General features: G+C 42.6%; 1 protein-coding gene across 3 annotated transcripts in view; it reads left to right on the forward strand.

Annotated features, from left to right (window-relative positions):
• Positions 1–991: 991 nt before the first annotated feature.
• TNPO1 (transportin 1) overlaps positions 992–21,100 on the forward strand; it is a 79,095-nt gene continuing 58,986 nt past the window's right edge. For 2 of the 3 annotated variants that reach the window (XM_029076308.2, XM_029076306.2), the window contains exon 1: positions 992–1,080. In XM_029076308.2, the coding sequence (XP_028932141.1) occupies positions 1,066–1,080 (15 nt within the window). In that variant the 5' untranslated portion in view covers positions 992–1,065. The remainder of the gene's footprint in view (positions 1,081–21,100) is intronic. The other variant, XM_029076304.2, reaches the window with a different exon arrangement.

Raw genomic sequence — 21,100 nt, forward strand, 5'->3', positions numbered from 1 at the left:
TGGATCTCCTAGTGCTTAGAACAGTGCTCTGCGCATAGTCAGCGCTTAACAAATACCAACATTATTATTATTATTCTCCGTGCCTCAGTTCCCTCATCTGTCAAATGGGGATGAAGACTGGGAGCCCCACGTGGGACAACCTGATTCCCCTATGTCTCCCCCAGCGCTTAGAACAGTGCTCTGCACATAGTAAGCGTTTAACAAATAGCAACATTATTATTATTATCATTCTCCGTGCCTCAGTTCCCTCATCTGTCAAATGGGGATGAAGACTGGGAGCCCCACGTGGGACAACCTGATTCCCTTGTGTCTCCCCCAGTGCTTAGAACAGTGCTCTGCACATAGTAAGTGCTTAACAAGTACCAACATTATTATTATTATTAAAATGGAGTTTGAGATGGTGAACCTCACGTGGGACAAGCTGATGACCCTGGATCTCCCAGCGCTTAGAACAGTGCTCTGCACATAGGAAGCGCTTAACAAATACCAACATTATTATTATTATTCTCTGTGCCTCAGTTCCCTCATCTGTCAAATGGGGATGAAGACTGGGAGCCCCACGTGGGACAACCTGATTCCCCTATGTCTACCCCAGCACTTAGAACAGCGCTCTGCACATAGGAAGCGCTTCACAAATACCAACATGATTATTATTATTAAAATGGAGATCGAGATGGTGAGCCTCACGTGGGACAAGCTGATGACCCTGGATCTCCCCGCGCTTAGAACAGTGCTCTGCACATGGGAAGCGCTTCACAAATACCAACACGATTAGTATTGTAGCGGGGGGGGGGGGGGGGCTGCTGTTGCCAGGGTGACCGGGGCGCCGCGGGATCCGGAGGACCACGCCCCCGGGGTGACGTCACGCCGCCGGCCGGGAGGCTCCGCCCCCGCCGCCCGAAGCCACGCCCCCTTCCCGGCTCTCGACCAATGGGAGGGGCCCGGGGAGGGAGGTCGGCGGCCCTTTGTTCCGCAGCCATTTGAGGGCCGGGAGCCGGCAGGAGCCGCCTCGGCCGAGGGAGGGGGACCCTGCCGCCGCCAGCGCCGACGCCGCCGGGCTCTGGGATGGTGTGGGACCGGGTAGGTGCCGTCTGCCGCCCCGCGGGCCGACACCGGGAAGGATCATAACGCTTTTTGTTAAGCGCCTGCTGAAAGAATCCGGGCTTGGGACTCCGAGGTCGTGGGTTCTAATCCCCCCCCCCCATTAATAATACGGGTGTTTGAGCACTTCCTCTGTGTGTTCTAAGCGCTGGGGGAGATGCAGGGTCATCAGGGGGTCCCACGTGAGGCTCACAGGCTTCACCCCCATTTTACTTATAATAATGTTGGTATTTGTTAAGCGCTGACTATGTGCAGAGCACTGTCCTAAGCGCTGGGGGAGACGCAGGGTCATCAGGCTGTCCCACGTGAGGCTCCCAGTCTTCGTCCCCATTTTATTAGTAATAATAATTATGGTATTAAGCACCTCCTATGTGCAGAGCACTGTTCTAAGCGTTGGGGGAGATCCAGGGTCATCAGGTGGTCCCACGTGAGGCTCACAGGCTTCATCCCCATTTTATTAGTAATAATAATTATGGTATTAAGCGCTGACTATGTGCAGAGCACTGTTCTAAGCGCTGGGGGAGATCCAGGGTCATCAGGTGGTCCCACGTGGGGCTCCCAGGCTTCATCCCCATTTTACAGATGAGGGAACTGAGGCCCAGAGAAGTTAAGTGACTTGCCCACAGTCACACAGCTGACAAGTGGCAGAGCCGGGATTGGAACCCATGACCTCTGACTGCCACAGAGCCAAGCTGCTTCTCTCCCACCTCTGCCACTTGTCAGCTGTGTGACTCTGGGCAAGTCACTTAACTTCTCTGGGCCTCAGTTCCCTCATCTGTAAAATGGGGATTAAGACTGTGAGCCTCACGTGGGACAACCTGATGACCCTGTATCTACCCCAGCGCTTAGAACACTGCTCTGCACATAGTAAGCGCTTAACAAATACCAACATTATTATTATTATTCTCTAGATTAGACTGTAAGCCCGTCGAAGGGCAGGGATCGTCTCTGTTACCGATTTGTCCATCCCAAGCGCTTAGTACAGTGCTCTGCACATAGTAAGCGCTCAACAAATACTATTGACTGAATAATCCCAACGTTTGGCAGCTGTGGGACTTTGGACCAGTCACTTCCCTTCTCTGGGCCTCAGTGACCCCATCTGGGAAATGGGGATGAAGATTGGGAGCCTCATGGGGGACAACCTGATGACCCTGTATGTCCCCCAGCACTTAGAACAGTGCTCTGCACATAGTAAGCGCTTAACAAATACCAACATTATTATTATTATTGTTAACTTCTCTGGGCCTCAGTGACCTCATCTGTCAAATGGGGATGAAGACTGGGAGCGCCACATGGGACAGCCTGATCGTCTTGTATCCCCCCAGCGCTTAGAACAGTGCTTTGCATATAGTAAGCGCTTAACAAATACCAACATTATTATTATTATTATTAACTTCTCTGGGCCTCAGTGACCTCATCTGTCAAATGGTGATGAAGACTGGGAGCCCCACGTGGGACAGCCTGATCATCTTGTATTTCTCCCCCGCCCCCCAGCACTTAGAACAGTGCTTTGCACATAGTAAGCGCTTAAGAAATGCTACCATTATTATTATCTCGCCTTCCTCCGCCTTTCCCGCAGCCTCCTTTCCTCCCCTTCTCGTCTGGGCCCAGCGGTTATGGGCAAGTGCAGCGTCCGCGCGGCTGAGGGGCAAGAGCCCAGGCTTCGGAGTCAGAGGTCGCGGGTTCTAATCCCATCACTTGTCAGCTGTAATAATAATAAAAATGTTGGTATTTAAGCGCCTACTATGTGCTGAGCACCGTTCTAAGTGCTGAGGAAGACACAAGGTAATCAAGTGGTCCCCTGTGGGGCTCACAGTTTTAGTCCCCATTTTACAGATGAGGTCACTGAGGCACCGAGTAGTTAAGTGACTTGCCCAAAGTCACCCAGCTGACACCCGTATGACTTTGGGCCAGTCACTTCCCTTCCCTGGGCCTCAGTGACCTCACCTGGAAAATGGGGATGAAGACTGGGAGCCCCACAGGGGACAACCTCATTACCTTGCATCTCCCCCAGCGCTTAGAACAGTGCTTGGCACGTAGTAAGCGCTTAACAAATACCGTCATTATTCTTAATTATTGTGATTAGTAACAGCTCTGCCTCATGTCTGCCGTGTGACCTTGGGCAAGTGATGTCATTTCTCTATGCCACAGTGACCTCATCTGGAAAATGGGGATGAAGACTGGGAGCCCCACAGGGGACAACCTCATTACCTTGTATGTCCCCCAGTGCTTAGAGTAGTGCTCGGCACATAGTAATCGCTTAAATGCCATCATCATCATCATTAAGATTATATGTATATATATAAATCTTCACACTGGATCCTTTAAAACGTAATGTGCTACGTCTTACCGTTGGTGCGTTTTCCTCCCCAAACAGACGTGAGCTTCCCCATTCCTTAAAATCCCCACCTTCCACCCAGACCAATTTACCTTTATTTTAGAGTTCAGTTTCCTCAGTGGAATCCTTGGGTTCTGATCTGTTAATTCATTTTTCGAGTGGGTGACAACTCCAGTTTGAAAGTCGAGATTTATACTGGATTAAATAGGTGCTAAAGAGTGACTATTTTATGTTCCATTTTAGCATGCTAATACAATAAGCACTTATTTATTTAAACGCATACAACCAGTTTGTGTATTCTGTATGCGCCTAGAGGTGAGATGCTATAAGATGGCTGGCCTTACCTCATTTTAGTAAAAAATATTCCTTAAGGATTTGAAACCTGCTATTTTCCACTCATAGGTGTTGATGTTCTTAAGCAATCAGTGGTATTTTTGAGCATTAAGCACTTAATGCATATCTTTTCGGTCATGTTGCCCACTCACAGAATTAGTGGAGGGAGACTTCTTCATTTTGAGGGGTTAAATACTCCATTTTTCTTTCTTTTTTGCTAACTTCTGGTAAGTTTTTGGTCAGGAGACACTTGACTAAAATAAAAGAAATTATGTAGATTTTCAGTACCGAAGGAGCTGTTAAACCTAAATTATTTGGATGGTCAAAATTAGTAAGGATTCTTACTAATGAGGAAGAATTCTGAATAATGCCATTTTGAGTGTGTATTTCCAGAGAGATTGACTCCTTAAACTCCTGGCATTGTGGAATTGCACATTTAGATGATTATGACATCTTAGTGAGTTATTAGGGCAGGGAATTTCTCTTGTCTCCCCAGTTATTGCATATTAAGTCAGAAAATGCAAAGGTCTGAGCTACTCATTAGATTTTTTTCCATTGTGTATTAACTATGAGCTCTTAAAAAAAATTATGCAGGTTTTTGAAATTTATTTTAATTTTCTTTATGGCAATTTCCAAACCATCCTACAAATTCTAATTTCCCCTGGTCTTGAGAGTATCTCTTGATGTACCTGCATCAACAGTATCATGTTTCTTGTCAGATGCAGAGAAAAGGGAATAGATTATGTAATAAAAATCAGGCCAAATAAGTAGAAAATGTGTGAACTACAATGACGTTTTTATTGTCACCAGTTTGGGAAAATCTATGTAACTTCAAAAATGACCATTTGATAGTAACATTGTCAAAAAATTCGTAACAATTTAAAAGAAATAATCCTCATGCATCCTCATGAATTCTCGAGCAGTCGCTTGTGTTTTAAATCTCATGGTTCTTCATTTAAAGTTCAAATGCAGTGTGTAGTATAGTCCCAGATTCTAGAACTGTACTGTTCTTGATTCTCGCGTTATCACCAGAAAACGTTTAGCTATTTGATTCTTATGCATCAAGATTATTCTTTATGGTACTACACCTACCTCTTTAAAGGGGAAAACGGTAAACGCTCAGTCCTTTGAAAATGGGTGGTCCTAGCCCCAGCCCCCTCTTCCAACCTTGTGAACAAGCAGGATGCTTCCAAGCCTCCTCTGGTGGGATGTGAGGGGGTGACCCCAGAGATTCATGAGCCTCTAGGGCTTTACCCTAATCCTGAAGCTTGGCTCCCAAATTGATCGTTCTGTAGAATGGAGTGGTCTGGACTTCCAAGCACAGAGAGTAATCACATAGTGCAGTTGCCACAGGGAAATGGATGGCCGGGCAGTGGTATTTCTCAATGTGCATATGTCTGCCTGTCAAAAACAGCACCTGGGTAAACAGGAGCCTGGGAGGTGAATACAGTGCCTCAGGAACAAGGTGGGCAGATCAAGGGTACTCACTCTCCCCCCCACCCCCATGAAATGCCATAAGTTCGGGGGTTCGAGCAGGCTTCTGTATTATGTCAAGCTGCAGCGAGACACGATGACATCATATGGAATGGGAAGGGGTGGCCAATTTTTCCCTGCTTCAGGTTGGATAAATGTCTCAAATTGGCCCTGCATCCTCCCTAAAGACTTTTTTTTTTGCCTTTACCGCACCCCATTTCCATAGCCCAGCTCCCAGGACCCTGTTAGGCAGGAGAGCCTCTTCAGAGGTTTTGGCTCTGATGGCTGCACTCCAGGCCCTTAAGCCTGGCATCTAGGCCCTCAGCAATCCAGCCTGAAGTTTGGGCTTCTTTTCAGCTTCATCCCTTGCCTGAATCCCCATGCCTCCTAGTAGGATCATCATGCTGGCCAGATTGACTTCCTTCCCCCGCACCCCCCCCGACCCCACTTTCACCCCCAAAATTAAAGTATAAACCTTAAGCAATCAATGGTATTTATTGAATAGTTTCTGTGTGAAGAGCACTATAATAATGTTGGTATTTGTTAAGCGCTTCCTATGCTCAAGGCACTGTTCTAAGCGCTGGAGGGGATACAAGATGATCAGGTTGTCCCACGTGGGGCTCACAGTCTTCATCCCCATTTGACAGATGAGGTCACTGAAGCCCAGAGAAGTGAAGTGACTTGCCCAAAGTCACATAGCTGGCAAACGGCAGAGCTGGGATTAGAACCCACGACCTCTGACTCCCAAGCCTGGTCTCTTTCCACTGAGCCATGCTGCTTCTCTTCACTATATTAAGTTTGGGGGATAGTACAGAGTCGGTAGATGTGATCCCTGCCCACAAGGAGCTTACAGTCAACAGGTGGAAACAGACATTAAAATAGATTAGGGATCGGGGAAATAGTAGAGTGTGTGTAAGAATATTTTCATAAATACTGTGGGACTGGGGTGAGAATCAAAATACTTAAGGGGTATTCAGACAAGTACATAGTCGATGCAGAGGGAAGGGCAGATAAAGGAAAGACCTCTTGGAGGAGATCCAGTTGCTACTGTGATCCCTCCCAGAACTAGCCCATAACTTTAGGGCCTCTGGTTGCTTAAGAACAATATCCTACTGGATCAGATCATTCAGAGCAGCCAAGTTAGGAGGGAGAGAACCGATTGAATGCCTTAAAGCCGATGATGAGGTGTTTCTGTTTGATGCCGATGGGGAGAGGTAACCATTGGATGCTTTTGATGAGTAGGGAAGATATATGGACTCAACAGTTTTTCAGAAAAACAATGATCCGGGTAGCAGAGTGAAGTATGAGCTGGCGTGGGGAGAGACAGGAGGTAGGGAAGTCAGCAAGGAGGCTGATGAAGTAGTTAAGGTGGGAAATGAGTGCTTGGATCAGTGTGGTGGTAGTTTGGATGGAAAGGAAAGGGAGGATGCTAGAGGTGTTGAGAAGGTAGAACTGACAGGATTTGGTGACAGATTGAATGTGTGGGTTAAGAGTGAGTCAAGGATAATGCCAAGGTTATGGGCTTATGAGAAAGGGAGGATGGTGGTGCTGTCTACAGTGGTAGGAGAGTCAAGAATTGGCCACGGTTTGGATGAGACAGTGAGGAGTTCTATTTTGGACAAGTCACGTTTGAAGTATCAGCAGGACACTTCCTCCTATCAGTGATTTATTTTAGCATCTAGTTCATTGGGGGCAAAGACCGTGCCTATTCATTCTCTTATACCTTCCCAAGTGCTTAGTACAGTGCTCTACACACAATAGATTCTAATAAATACTATTGATTAACTGTGTGGTGCTCTTGGAACCATTAAAAAAAATCTGGGAGGCCCAGAGAGCAAAGAAGCCAAAGAATTTGGGGAGCAGGGTCCATTAACTACTGTGATCCCTCGCAGAAACTAGCCAATAACTCTAGGGCCTTTGGTTGAATAAGAACAAAAATATCATACTGGATCAGGCCATCCATCCAGCCCCAGAGTTTTGTCTCCAGCAGTTTTATCAAAAAGCGTTGAGGACTGATGTGGTTGCTCTCCTTAGCATCCATTCTCGTTATTGAGAAGGTACCTACCGTCCATGAACTAACTTTTTCCTCATGTAGCCCATCATGCACCTAGTGCCTATAAATTTATCTGACGCCTTCTAAAGCCTTCTAGTATTCCTAAATTTTCCACTATGTCAGGGACCTTTTCATATCTTTCTCCTACTTAAACATTCCCTTCTGTCTTGGCTTCCGTCCCCACTCCTCCTCGTACGAAAACAAAACCCTTTAAAAGGAAATTTCCAAATAGGGTGAATATCATGAACAGGCAAAGACAAATCTGTGGGCACTGAAAAATAGAAAATCTAGCATTCTTCACATTTTGTTTTTTTCCTAAATTCTTTAGTAAAAAGATTAGGCAGGAAACGAGACAGATTTATGGAGGGGGTTGGTGATGTTTATAGGGTAGGGATTGTCCCTATCTTTTACCGAATTGTACTTCCCAAGTGCTTAGTACAGTGCTCTGCACACAGTAAGCGCTCAATAAATTCGATTGAATGAATGAATATTAACGGTAGTGGATGCCTCAACAGAGGAAACAATAAATCCCAAAGCAACTCCTGCCTCTGTGGTGGTGGTGTTTTGAAGAAACTTCACTTCTTTCCTGCAGCCCACTGAGTACTAGTCGGCTCCTCTTCCTCCTCCTCCTCTTCCTCCTCATAGCTGAACCTCTAGTTAATGTTGCTGCTCTCCAGGAAAGAACTTTTAGGCTCTGAGCCCATTGTTGGGCAGGGATTATCTCTATCTATTGCCGAATTGTACATTCCAAGCACCTAATACAGTGCTCTGTGCACAATCAACGTTCAGTAAGTACGGTTGAATGAATGAGTGAACTGGGAGAAGGAGGAATCTGTTGTAGATCTCTTGAAAGCAGAGAAAAAAATTGAGTTCTTGGCAGTGTTCCGGGAACCACTCAGTGAAGTCAGTTATCTTTTTATTTTATCCTTCTTTCAGGGGAGAATAGAGTTTGTAGAAGTGCTTTCCTTGACTTTGATGGCTTCTCTTGTCATAGTCCCCTCTTCTAGTTCTCAAAGATAATTTGCTGCGGTGGTCACTTCAAGTCTATGGCTCGTTTAGGTTGGGGAATTGCAGGCAAAAGGGACTGGGGGAAAAAATACTTCATACGTAAAAGCAACCCCATTTGGGGGTCGATTGCTTTAGTAAATATGAAAATGAGACTGTGGAAACTGTCCTTTGAAGCTAAATTCATTGCAAGATAATTTATTTTTTTATGGACTAGGTGGGGAGTGTTGGTAGGTTGGCTGAGCTGATGGAAAAGAAGGTTTTTATCTTCCAAAAAATAAAACTCAAGAAATATATTTTCTAAGCAAAAGCCCAGGTTCAATCTTTGAACATAAAAGAAAAACTTGGTTTTGAATCACTGACTAAATCACTGACTGAGAAGCAGCATGGCCTAGTGACTAGAACACGGGCCTTGGAGTCAGAGGACCTGGGTTCTAATTCTAGCTATGCCACTTGTCTGCTGTGTGACTTGCTGTGTTAAGCAAGTCACTTAACTTCTCTGTGCCTCAGTTACCTCCTCTGTAAAATGGGAATTAGGATTGTGAACCCCATATGGGACACAGACTATGACCAACCTGATTAGCTTGTATATACACCTGTGCTTAGTAGAGTGTAAGTGCTTGATTTTTAGACTTAAGTCAGGTATAATTACATTTTTATTTTTAAAATATTTTGAATTAACCCTGCAAAGAAAAGAAATGTGCTTACCTACTTGCTGACCTGAAGATTTGCCACTCAGGGATGGTTGTAGGGAAAGAGCTACTGAAACGGTTACAACATTACATTGATACCCTTGTCCTAGGAGAGGGTCACCTCATTATGTGATGGTGTTTTTTAATTTTCAAAATGAAATTACAAATGGCTTTTCTAAGAGTGTAGTATTTATTGCATGATGTTATTGTTGTATTTCCTTAGCGTTGCATAGAGTTGAGAGAAAAATCTTTTAAAAAAAAAAGATAAGGGATTTCCGTTTTCCCACACCTTTTTATTTCCTAAATTCTGTTGGTTCTCCCTAGCCTAATTCCATGAGTAGCTTAGTAGCAGCTCAAGGTGAATGTCAGATTCAGTCCTCCGAGGCACATCTTTCTCTAGGTACCAATAACAAACTGTTGCCTTAGAGCTATGAGAATTTATGGCAGAGAAGGGCAACAATTCAATATGTACAGCACAATTTAACAAACTTGAGCCACCTCTGTCACCCAGAAAACAGTGTAGGTTGCTTTTGAACCACATTTATCTTCAGAAAAAGATTCAACTCCTCACGTTTACATTTTTGTAAATTTAAATTGTTGTTCAGAAAAGCCATGTAAAACATCGTAAGAATGCTTAAAAAGCATCCCCTCCTGACTCACGGATCTCTACATTTAGTGTTCTCTTTTTGACTGCTATAACAACTGGCATCTCTAACATTAAAAACCATCTGAATTCAGAAAAAGTTTGAAGTGTGAAACCCTCATGAATCAGATCCCAAGGAAAGGAGGAGAACGATGGGCCTGAATTGGGTAAGGTGTGCCATTTCAGCTAGGGTAAATGAAACAGAAGAGAATTCATGTTTTGGCAAGAATAGGCCACGTGAGAAGTCTTAGGAAAAGTAAACAAACTTTAACAGAATCAGGTATTTAGGTATTAGTTTCTCAAGTTGAGGTTAAGCAAATGCCACAAAGGGAAGCAACACAGAAGGCCTTGTTTGCTTGTTCTCTGTCTCTCCCCTGCTCACTTCTGGGGAGACAAACCCATCTTCAGTTGATTTTTTAGAGGGAGATCATTTTTAACAGGAAACAGAGGTGAGGTGCAAAATGCGACATAATATATATGAATAAAGCCTGCCTGGCCTAGTCAATGTGCCCCATTCAACAGGAAGCAACACAAAGGAGCGCCAGTTTGGTATTCCTGTAATTTAGGAAAGCCAGGAGAGACTATGTACAGAGCATTAACCTGAGTAATCTATAAATCAATTAGCCTCTCACACCAACTTGTCCCGAGAGGCGCAAAGTGGCATCTGAACAAATAGGTGCATTTTGGTGGTTCTTTGATCTGGCCGAACCATTCTGGTCCCCGAGGATGGTTTTTGGTGCCATTTTGTGTGTACAGCCTTGAAAGTCCGGAAATAGGCTCAGCTGGTCTTTCTGCTATTGCTGCAGTCATGGATTCACGTGGGAGTGTATCATCCTAAGCACAGTAGTCGAAATAGCAGCAGCAGCAGCATTTATTGCACACCCCTTTAGTGCAGTGCACTGTACCAGACCCTTGGGAAGTGCAGTCGCTTAGTCATTTTGAGTACTCACTCTGCGCAGAACACTCTACTGAGCGCTTGGGAGAGTATGGTAGGTTTGGTACACATAATCCTGGTCCTCAGTGAGTTTACAATCTAGCAGAATAAGACATAGTAAATACTGGATAAGAGTAAGTATAGTTTTACAGTAAAAAGTGGAGAATAACAGTGTGACGTTACCCTAGCCCTGCCCACAAGGAGCTCACACTAATGGGAGAGACAAAAATAAGTGCTAGAGTTGGTTGAGTAGACAAATTGGCTCAGGGTGATAGGAAAGAAATTGAAGAAAGCTTGTGGGAGGAGGAGGTGGGATTTTAGGAGGATTTTGAAATGTGAGAGCTGTAGTCTGGTTGATGTGGGGAAGATGGGAGTCCAGGGTGACCACTTACTGGCACACAAGAATACTGGTCACACTATTGCTGGCCCTTCCTCTCCTGGAAACGAAGAGGGCAGATCAGCTGAAAATGAGACAGTCCCCCATAAAATTGGACCAGTGTTCACCCAATATAGTGCTGTTCCAGGGGCTGCTGGACTACTGGTTCCTGTGTGGGCCTTTATAGAGGGGATAATGTAACCTTTCCTGGGGCAGCAAGATGTGATTAAGGAAACTTAATTTTGTTTGCAGAGCTGCTGAAATTCCCCAAGCAGCTGCTCCTCACCAAGATCCCTCTGACTTTTGTGGTGGGGCACTGGGATGAGAGTGGGGCAAGTATCCTTACTTGGGGAAGATATTTTTGTCCCCATGTTGTTGTTGGTTTGTTTTTTTTTCTAATTCAACACATCTGTTTTAACTACTTCCATGACACCTAAGCACTTGGCATTCCCCACACAGACCACCACCGGCGTGCTTATGAACATATCTTTATTACTTTCTCATGTCATTTATTTTAGTTTCTCTCTCCTCCCCTAGATTGTATGCCCCTTGAGGGCAGGGATGGCGTCTCTTTATTTTGTTGTACTTTTCCCTCACACTTAAGTAGTTCTCTGCACACAAGGTTGCAGTAAATACTACTGATTTATTTAACTGCCTTTCCCATCTTCCTGGTCTCCGTCCCTTATTGTAGTAGCACCTTAAAACCCAGAAAAGTGGTATCTTAACATTGAAATTCCAATAAATCTCTTGTTGAGCTTTAGTGATTTAGTAGCCAGTTCAGCTTTTGGCTCAAAGTAAAATGCTTTTTACAGTGTTTGCTGGTTCCGCATATCTCATGCTCATTCAGAGAGCCTAGCAGGTAGGGTTAGATCCCCAATTTCTATTACTGCATTTACCACTTCTGGTAGCAGTGCCAGCTCCCATGCCTAGCCACTCATCACCCCTGGTAACATCTCCAAATTACTTGAAATAGTGCCTTAAATATTCATGTTCAATGAAATATGCAGTGGTGGTAGGATGAGAAAGATTTTGTCGTCAGTTATGTATTTATTTCATGGGTATTTTCATGCTCTGAATTTGCTTTTGCCTTGTTACAGCTTTCTTTTTCAAGTACTCTTGGGCTTTTGGAGCCAGAGAAGTTTTGAGTTTTTCAACTCTAATTTCTCTTACGCAAAATGCTTAGAAACTTCACCTAGGAAAGCAAATAAAAATTTAAAAACAAACCAACCCAAAAACCCAGTGAAACTGACAAGTATCCATCCATCCATCCATCTCTTGATAAGAACAGAAATCTACCGAGGTGGATTATTATCATAAACATATACTTTATTTGTCTATTATTTGAAAGCTTCAGCCATTTTATTGCCCCTGCCAATATATTTTCTGCAGTTTATATACCAGCGGTGGAGAAATTAACTAGACTGACAAGGAACAAAGTCATCTTTTTTACTTGTTAAAATAACAATAATAATAATCCTGTAACTACTTGAGGCTAGGTCATATATTCATGTATGTGCGGCTTTGTGCACAGACGTTTTTCTCAAACGAACTTATGCTTTGGTTATTTCTGGGGTCCTGGAACTTCTAAATATATTATTAATATGTTCTTTAATGCATTTTGTTTTCTGTTAAAAGAGGACATTAGCCTATTTTTTTTTGAACCCGATTTTCAATGAAAATGTAAATAATGAAATCAATTCTGCATGACTGTTGGAAAGTTTCTTTGCCAGAAATTGTATTTCTCTCAAAGTACAGCCTTCTCTAAGTTGATGAGAGTTTAGGAATAGTAGCACTAGCTCTCAGAATGAACAGCTTTTAAAAGTGCATTTATTGACATTTATTTCAAGATGCCAAGTTCTCTGAATAGTTAATGTAAAATGTTTAGTCGGTAACTAGTAGTTGATGTTGGGGGTACCATTCTTTTAATAGGAAGTTGCTTTGAATGCTTGAGGTTTAAATGACAATGTCAAGAGCAAGGTAGGAGTGATCTTTACTGTCCATTTCCAGAAATTTACCCCTCTGTCAAGATTCTACCATTCTTTTCATTTTCTTTCTTGGATTGATTGTTTTGTAAATGTTTTGTGGATTATTTTTTTTTAGATGGTAGAAAGTGGCTTCCAGGTGAAAAACATCTGAGATGCTGAGGCTTTCTTTGCTGGAAATTCAAGTTCTACCCATTTTCAGCTGAATGTATACCCGATTACTTTTATTGAAATTTTTTTTTGTAAAATATTTCCATTTGTTTAACTCAAAGCTGTTTTTTAATGCAGTAGAAATGTTCTTATCAAGTGTTAGCCCGTAATAGCTTCCAACAGCATTGTTCTCCCACAAAAAATGTAGTTCGTTAGGATTATTTGGGAGTCTCTCTGGCCTGATGTTTAAGAGATCTGAAAAGCCGTGTTAGAAGAATTCTATATACCCCCTTAAACTGTTGATTCTTTGCCTCCAACATTTTGCCATTTACATCTTTTTTTTATTTAAAAATTTTTAAATTTATTTAATTGGAAGTACAGATTTCTACTTAAACTGATTTTTCAAATGTGGTTTCTCAAAATAATTCAGTGTTTCACAAAAGGAATTCCTAAAAGGTAGGAAATTGATGAAGATGGTCAGCATTTTTCACTGGAGAGGAATTCAAAGAAGTGTCCATTTTCTGTTGGGCATTGCCTTTTGCATTCTGTGCTTTTGAGGATATATTCCATCTCAGCCATTTCCGCTCTCCACCTCTCTGTCCCATTAGGTGAATCATATGTATGTGAGCATATATATAGTTGTCCTTCATAATGATTATGAATTAGATATATGGGTGAATCATGAACGGAAGGAAATAGATTTTCTTATAGAAATTTTAATATGGAGAATAAAGTACTTTTAGTGTGCATATTTTTCTGAACATGTCTTGCTGCAGTCTAATGTAAAAGCTTTTGACTGTAACATTCACTGGATGTAGCTTCATCCTTTGATCTATTTCAATCCACACTCTTTTTAGTATTATTGTATTACTGCAAAAACCTTGCTACTATTCAAGAATGGGAAGGGTAATATTCTGTTTTCATTTCTATAGATAAATCCTTACAATTCTTATTCATTTAAATATTCACAGATTATTATTTTAATAATTTGATTTTTCAAGTGAAAGCATAATTTGTATGCTCAACTTCTCAGGATTGTGTTTCCTAAATTTCTGAAACTAGCTTTGTATGATATCTTGGCACATTTTCCATCTTGTTCGTCAGATGCAAGAGATTAGTAACTTACATAGCCCACTATAATAAAGCTATTTTTACTCTCTCATCCATTTCATTAAGACTGTTGTTGAAGAATACTTTAAGATAATGGCAGGTGACAGTTCCCTATTTCAAGAAAATGTCTCCTTCATTTTCCAGCTATTCCTGAAATCCAGTTTTATGTTGCCAAATTTTAAAAAATGAAAATACTGAATAAAGTAGACGTTTTTTGAATGTGAGAAGTTTTTATTTACCAATCCCCAAAGATGAGCCTAGCTACAAATTCAATTTTCTGTGAATTTGGGGAGTACATTTATCTCTGGATAATTCAAAAATCGATTGTTCAGTTAATGGATTAATTAAACCCTTGGTTTATCTTTTACCCGCTGGCTGCTAGCCTCTTCAACCAGTGGGATGCAGGGAGCAATTCCTGTGTGCAAAGCTCTATCCTAAGTGCTCGGGAGAGGAGTAAATTGACACAGTCCCTGCTCTCAAGAAGTTTACAGTCAGGTGGTGGGGAGTTGGACAGTAAAATAAATTACAGCTAGGGGAGGCAGTAGAGTATAAGGATATGCCCATAAATGCTGTGGGAGTAAGAATGGGGTAAATACCTCTGGGGTACAGAAGCAGCATGGTCTAGTGGAAAGAGCCCAGGCCTGCGAGTCGGAGGACCTGGGTTCTAATCCCAGCTCTGCCAGTCGCTCGCTGTGTGACCTTGGGCACATCACTTAACTTCTCTGTGCCTCATTTCTCCCATTCTTCCTCCTTCCTAGACCGTGAGCCCCATGCAGGGCAGAGGCGGTGTTCTCCCTAATTAACTCATATCTACCCCAGCTCTTAGAACAGTGTTTGACACATAATAAGTGCTTAACAAATACCATTAAAAAAAAACAGTGCATAGGTGATATGCAGAAGGGAGGGAAAAGAGGGTGGGGAGGTGAGAGACCAAACAAGCTAGGCTTCTTGGAGAAGTGGCTTTAATAGGGCATTGAGGAGGGGGAGAGTGGTGGTCTGGCGGATATGAAGGGGGATGGAGTTCCAGGCACTACCTGGAACTTGCAGTGCGCCTTGGTCACTTTGCTGCTAATTAGTATTTACAGCACATGGTAGGTGGAAGAAATAAAAGACATCGAAAGTCATATTGTCTGAGTATTGCTACTTATTGATATTTATAATAGAGTATTAGTGTGAGTGAGGTGAAATGATCATCTAAAATGATGTTTTTGGAGTACTCCAGAATTCATTATCCATGGTGTCCCTCATTGCCTGACTAAATATCATTAAATATGGGATAATGTTCTATTGAAATATAACATTTTTCTAGGTTAAAATCAAAATTAATCAAATAATGCAGCACTAGTTTTTGTTTAAGGGTTGTTAGTGAAAGAAACCTCTTCATAGGAAGGGTTCTTTTCGTAATTGACATTGACTGTAATTGTTCTTTCTCCTTGGAGGAGAATTCCTGTAGAGATGGGAAAGTAGTAGTAACAGTGTTTTTCAGCAGATTGATTTAAAGTGCTTTGAGTTACGGCGATTATTCTAAATATATTACCTGTTTCAGCTTTACAACCATTTGGTTTTTACTTAACACTTGCCTCCTTCATGGCACTAACTCTCTCTTTTTATGGTATCCGTTAAGCGCTTATTGTGTACTATGAACTGCTCTAAGCACTGGAGTAGATGCAAGGTGATGAGGTTGCACCCTGTCCCTATCCCACTTAGGGCTCACAGTCTACGTAGGAGGAAGAACAGGTATTGAGTCCACATTTTACAGTTGAGGAAGCTGAGGCACAGAGGAGTTAAGTTACTTGCCCAAGGTCACCCAACAAGCAATTGTCAGAGCTGGAATTAGAACCCAGGTCCTCTGACTCCCAGACCCTTGTTCTTTCCTAGTGGGCCATGCTGCTTCTCGAGCTCTGGGGTGTGGGTGCTGATGGTGGGAGGGGAGACACTCAAGGAAGCCACGGAGGAAATGGGGAAATAATGTTACAAGCTGTGATAAGGGGGAGGCAGAGATTGGAACAGGAGAGCCCAGAGGTGGGGGTGATGTGGGTGGGTGCTAGACGGCGTTACCAAGAAGAATCGGCAATCCACTGTGCTACAGATGAAGAAAGATTTACTGTAGCTCTTTTACTCACCTGTAATGGAGTATGCAGCTCTGGGTAATTTGGTAAAAATAGGCTAGCCAACCTCGATTCAAGAACCAGTTTCCCATTTATGATATTCTTCCTGTGAGAAAAATGGTTTCGACTTACAACATTTCTATCTGACATGGTTTTTAGGACTCTCCTTTTCTACAGGAGTCTTAGAAGTAGTCTGATTGTAATATTGTAGGGCCCCTAGTTTCAGTTTGGGATAGTTATAGTGCTTGTTTTTTGGTTCATATATTGTTTGAAATAGATAGTTCTTTAGAGGGGGAAATCATAGGTTAATAGCTGCTCTCTGTATCTGGGACGATTTCTTATCCTTCGGGATGCAACTTCCTGAAAAGTATTGTTTGGTTTTTGGATCCCCTGTAGCAATAACAAGTGCTGCTGCTGCTGCAAAAAAAGGCATATGTTATTAATAACTTGTTCCCGATCAGACTACCATCTCCTTATAACAACTATTTATTCAACTCCCATTGACTCTTTAGCATTGTACCAAGTGCTAGTATTGATCCTTTAGATGTGAAAAATGTGTTCAACTTTAAAGAACGTTTTTGTCATATTTCTTTGTGGCGTTCTTTTAAATTTTGGACTCCCTCAGCATTTTCTTTCATTTCTCCTTCCCTTTCTCAATTACTCTGAAATCCCTGGGCTTCCTCAACTCTCTTCTCATCTGTCTGTCATGCTCTGGGCAGTTGCATCTCACCCTGGGTCACGCAACTGCTCCTCTAGCCTAGTATTTTGACTCTGGTTATGGTACCAGAAATGTTTGGAGGAATATGTGATAATTGCTGTCTATGACATCCCTCTCCCTCACGCCTTTCCCTCACCATTCACCTCCCCCCCAACCCCCCCACAAACAGTAGTTAGGGTTGTACCTTCAAACCTCTCTCCCTTCATGTAACACATCACGAACCAGTAATGTATCAAAATGCATCTTTAGCTATCTAACGTCACTAGCTTTTTCCTTTAAAAAGCTGTATGCACCTATTGTCCGTGAACTTATTTAAACGCTTTAAGAACCTCCAAGAAGTAGAGGCCTAGTGGAAAGGGCACGGGACTAGGAGTCAGGGGACCTGGGTTCTTATCCTGGCTCCGCCAATCTGCCTGCTGTGAGAACATAGGTAAAGTCGCTCAGTTTTCTCACCTGTGAAATGGGGATTCAGGATCTGTTCTCTCCCCTCTTTAGGATATGAAGACCTTGTGGGACAGGGTCTGTGTCTGACGTGATTATCTTGTATCTACCCCAATGCATAATACAGCGCTTGTAGTGCTCTAGACTGTTAGCTCGATGTGGGGAGGGAATGTGTCTGATATATTATACTCTCCCAAATGCTTAGTACAGTGTTTTGCACACAATAAATGCTCAAAAAATACGATTGACTGGCAAGGGCTTAACAAATACCATAGTGGTTATTACTATTAATTTACTGACTGCCCAAATTTCTGTGGTCATTAATTCCACGGGCTTATTTGCTGAATAAAAGGTATCTTCTTTTCTTAGTCTTGAATTGTCAACTGTTAATTTTCTTTCCCTCCATTTCAAAGCCTCATTTTCTTTAATATTTCTCCTCAGATTCTCTCTGCCCCCCAGAATATTGCAACTGCCTGGTTAAATAACTGACACAATTCATCCTTAAACTGTGGAGTTCTCTTGGAGATTGTCTACCACTGTGTTTTCTAAATTTTCCATCGGTCTTACTCAGATAACACTTAGTTGGTGAAGGTCCAGAATATATGCGATTCACTCTGCCCTGGATCAGAGGAAACTCAGATCTGTTGCTGCTGGCCACCCAGGAGGGCCTCTCATTTTCCCTCCATTCTCTTCTAGCTCCTGGCTTGGGACAAACGCATTAAAATGTGCAGCCTCTTTTGGGCCCCAAGGATTCTATTTTTTATTTTTTGTGTGTGTGGTTGCGGAGAGGCCGGCGGGAAATGGGGGGTGTGAAATGTCCAACCTGGTGCTCTGCCCATTTTTCTTCCCAGCTCTTTTCCAATACAGCCAAAACTCGGTGAGAAACTTCCAAGAGGTTTTATCAGCAGAGCTGGGTGTGCGCATTAGCCCAGGGCAGAGTTTGTTGTGAATAGGAAGCTGTGTTGAGGATTTCTGGGAGACTATTTTTTTTTTCCTTTTGTTGATGTGCTGTGAGAGCAACTAAGCAGCAATCCATTTTGCTGGGATTGTAATTTTTTTTAGCTCCTCATGGGCAGGGATCATGTCTACCAACTCTGTTGTACTCTCCCAAGTGCCTATACAGTAAGTACTCAGTAAATTGATTGTTTAACCCAATGCCATCCTGGGACCAAAGGACAACTCTATCCCCCATGTAATAAGACGGCATGTATAGTAATGAATCGCCTACTTAAATACATTTCAGTAGCAGTAATCTCAGCTGGGCATTGGTAAAATCAGTTGAAAGCGATGGAACAAACAGAAAATAAGCAGATCTGATGGACAAATAAACAGAAAATGGAAGTTTAGTCCAAAACTTACAAAATCGAATTGGGGGGTCTTGATCTAAAACAAGTGATACAAAAGTGGACTGTGAAAACCAGACATCACATAAGACATGTTGGAAATTCCCTGCACAAGTTTTTTTTAATAACATTTTCCTCCATTCCATATTCTATTACTCTACTGTTGACTCCATATTCTGATTTTTACCCTGCTCTGCCACCTAAATGTCAACTTTGACAAAGTCTTCAATTGTTTTTCATATTTATTGAGCCTTGTACTTCAGAATTTGTGGATTCAGCCCCCATCCAGAATGTTTATGAAATCTTGTAGTGTTCCCCAAACCACTTTTGGCTGGTGTCCTACCCTACAAATGAGGAGTGGTCTTCAGGCACAATCTCTTCCCTTTCCCTCATCCACCAGAAGCCAGGGGAGAGGGACATTACTCACAGACTACTCCTTGGGTACTACTTCACCGTGCTTCTATATTTTGTTAACAATAATAATAATTGTGATATTTGTTAAACCCTTACTGTGAATCAAGCACTTTTCTAAGCGCTGGTAAAGACACAAGCTAATCAGCCCCTGTCCTATGCAGGGCTCACGGCCTCTAAGTAGGGAGAACAGGAATTGAATCCCCATTTTATAGATGAGGAAACTGAGGCACAGAGAAGTTGTACAGGAGGCATGTAGCAGAGCTGGGATTAGAACCCAGGCCCTTCTGGCTACCAGACCCGTGTTCTCTCCACTAGGCCACACTTTTATTTTCCTCACCTTATGTGGCGTTTTGCTCTTGAGTTATGGCACCCCCAAGGAATATTCACCCCAAATAGTGGTGGAGTCCCCTATTCTAGGGACACCCCAATAGTCTCTACATCCTATTGATGTGCTTTGGCCTATTGTTAAACAATCACTACTCTATGGTACTCCTTTGCACTAGGTGTTAATGAGACAACTAATGGTTCTTAACAGAGCACTTGGCCTAAGTTACTGCTGTTTGCTTTAGCAAAGAAGGATGAGGGTAATCTATTTGCTTACGTGTTTGCTCTCTATTATCTACCTCTTTAAAGTAAATGGGTTATATATCCTTAAAGTTTGCTGTGTTCAGGCAAGTAATGTTTTAGTTCTTTTTTTCTGGGATCGTCAGCTGTACCCCCTGTAGATGAGGCAGCTGGTGGAGGTCCAGCCAAGGATGATAATAATAATAATTGTGATATTTGCTAAGCTTTTATTCTGTGCCAGGATCTGTACTAAGCACTGGGGTGGATACAAGCAGATCAGTTTGGACAGAGTCCCTGTCCCATATGGGGCTCCTAGTCTCCATCCCCAATTTACAGAAGAGGTAACTGAGGTCCAGAGAAGTGAAGTGACTTGCTCAAGGTCACACAGCAGACAAGTAGCAGAGTCAGGATGAGAACCCCTGACCTTCTGACTCCCAGGCCAGTGGCCTAACCATTATGCCATGCCGCTTTTACACCTTCAAAAAACAAATGGTTAAAAAATCACTGCTCAAGATTTCAAAAGGATATTTCTTTCTGACAATGTCACCTCAGAATCAATTGTGGATATCTTTCACAATGACTGCTTATTTTCTCCCTTTTCCCACTCATTCTGCTCAACCCAATCCATTTCAGTGAGCATAATATTGCTAAACGATGTGTAAAAGAGGCAGTGTGGTCTAGTGGCAAGAGCATGGGACTGAAAGTCAGAAGACCCATGCCCTAGTCCTGGCTCTGACACTGCTCTGCTGGGTGACTTTGGGCAAGTCATTTAACGGGGCCTGTTTCCTCATCTGTAAAATGGAAATAAAATACCTGTTGTTCTTCTCATGTGAACCCTGAATGGTACAGGGACTATTTTCAATCTGATTGACCACATTACTTGGCACTGATTGACCACATTGCTTGGCATAGTAAGTGATTAATAAAGACTGTGATAATTAGTAAAAGAAGAATTGTTGAAAATGAAAAATTTAGCTCAGTGAGCCCCTAGTAGAAAAGTGGAAGAATTGGAAGACATGGTAAAAGGAGTGCTGTAAATAAGTGGTTAATGGGAGGTTGAAGATTAAAGAAGAATAGTGTGAATTTAATGCAGAGAAATTGAGCGGAACAGTATGGCAAAACACGTGGGTGAAGAAAAAGATACAGGCTTCAGCATCCCATACTGATTAAGTTAGAATTTGGAGGCAGGATGCTAGCCAGAGTCAGTTGAAATATTCCAGGACTGAAATCATTTGGCTCTAGAAATTGGGGAATCACCATTGAAGCGATAGTAATCCTAGCCATGAGAGCATCAGATATCTTGTCAGTAGAGTGGAAAGTGA

Source organism: Ornithorhynchus anatinus, chromosome 1, assembly GCF_004115215.2.
Source record: "Ornithorhynchus anatinus isolate Pmale09 chromosome 1, mOrnAna1.pri.v4, whole genome shotgun sequence".
In the NCBI taxonomy this organism is placed as follows: Eukaryota; Metazoa; Chordata; class Mammalia; order Monotremata; family Ornithorhynchidae; genus Ornithorhynchus; species Ornithorhynchus anatinus.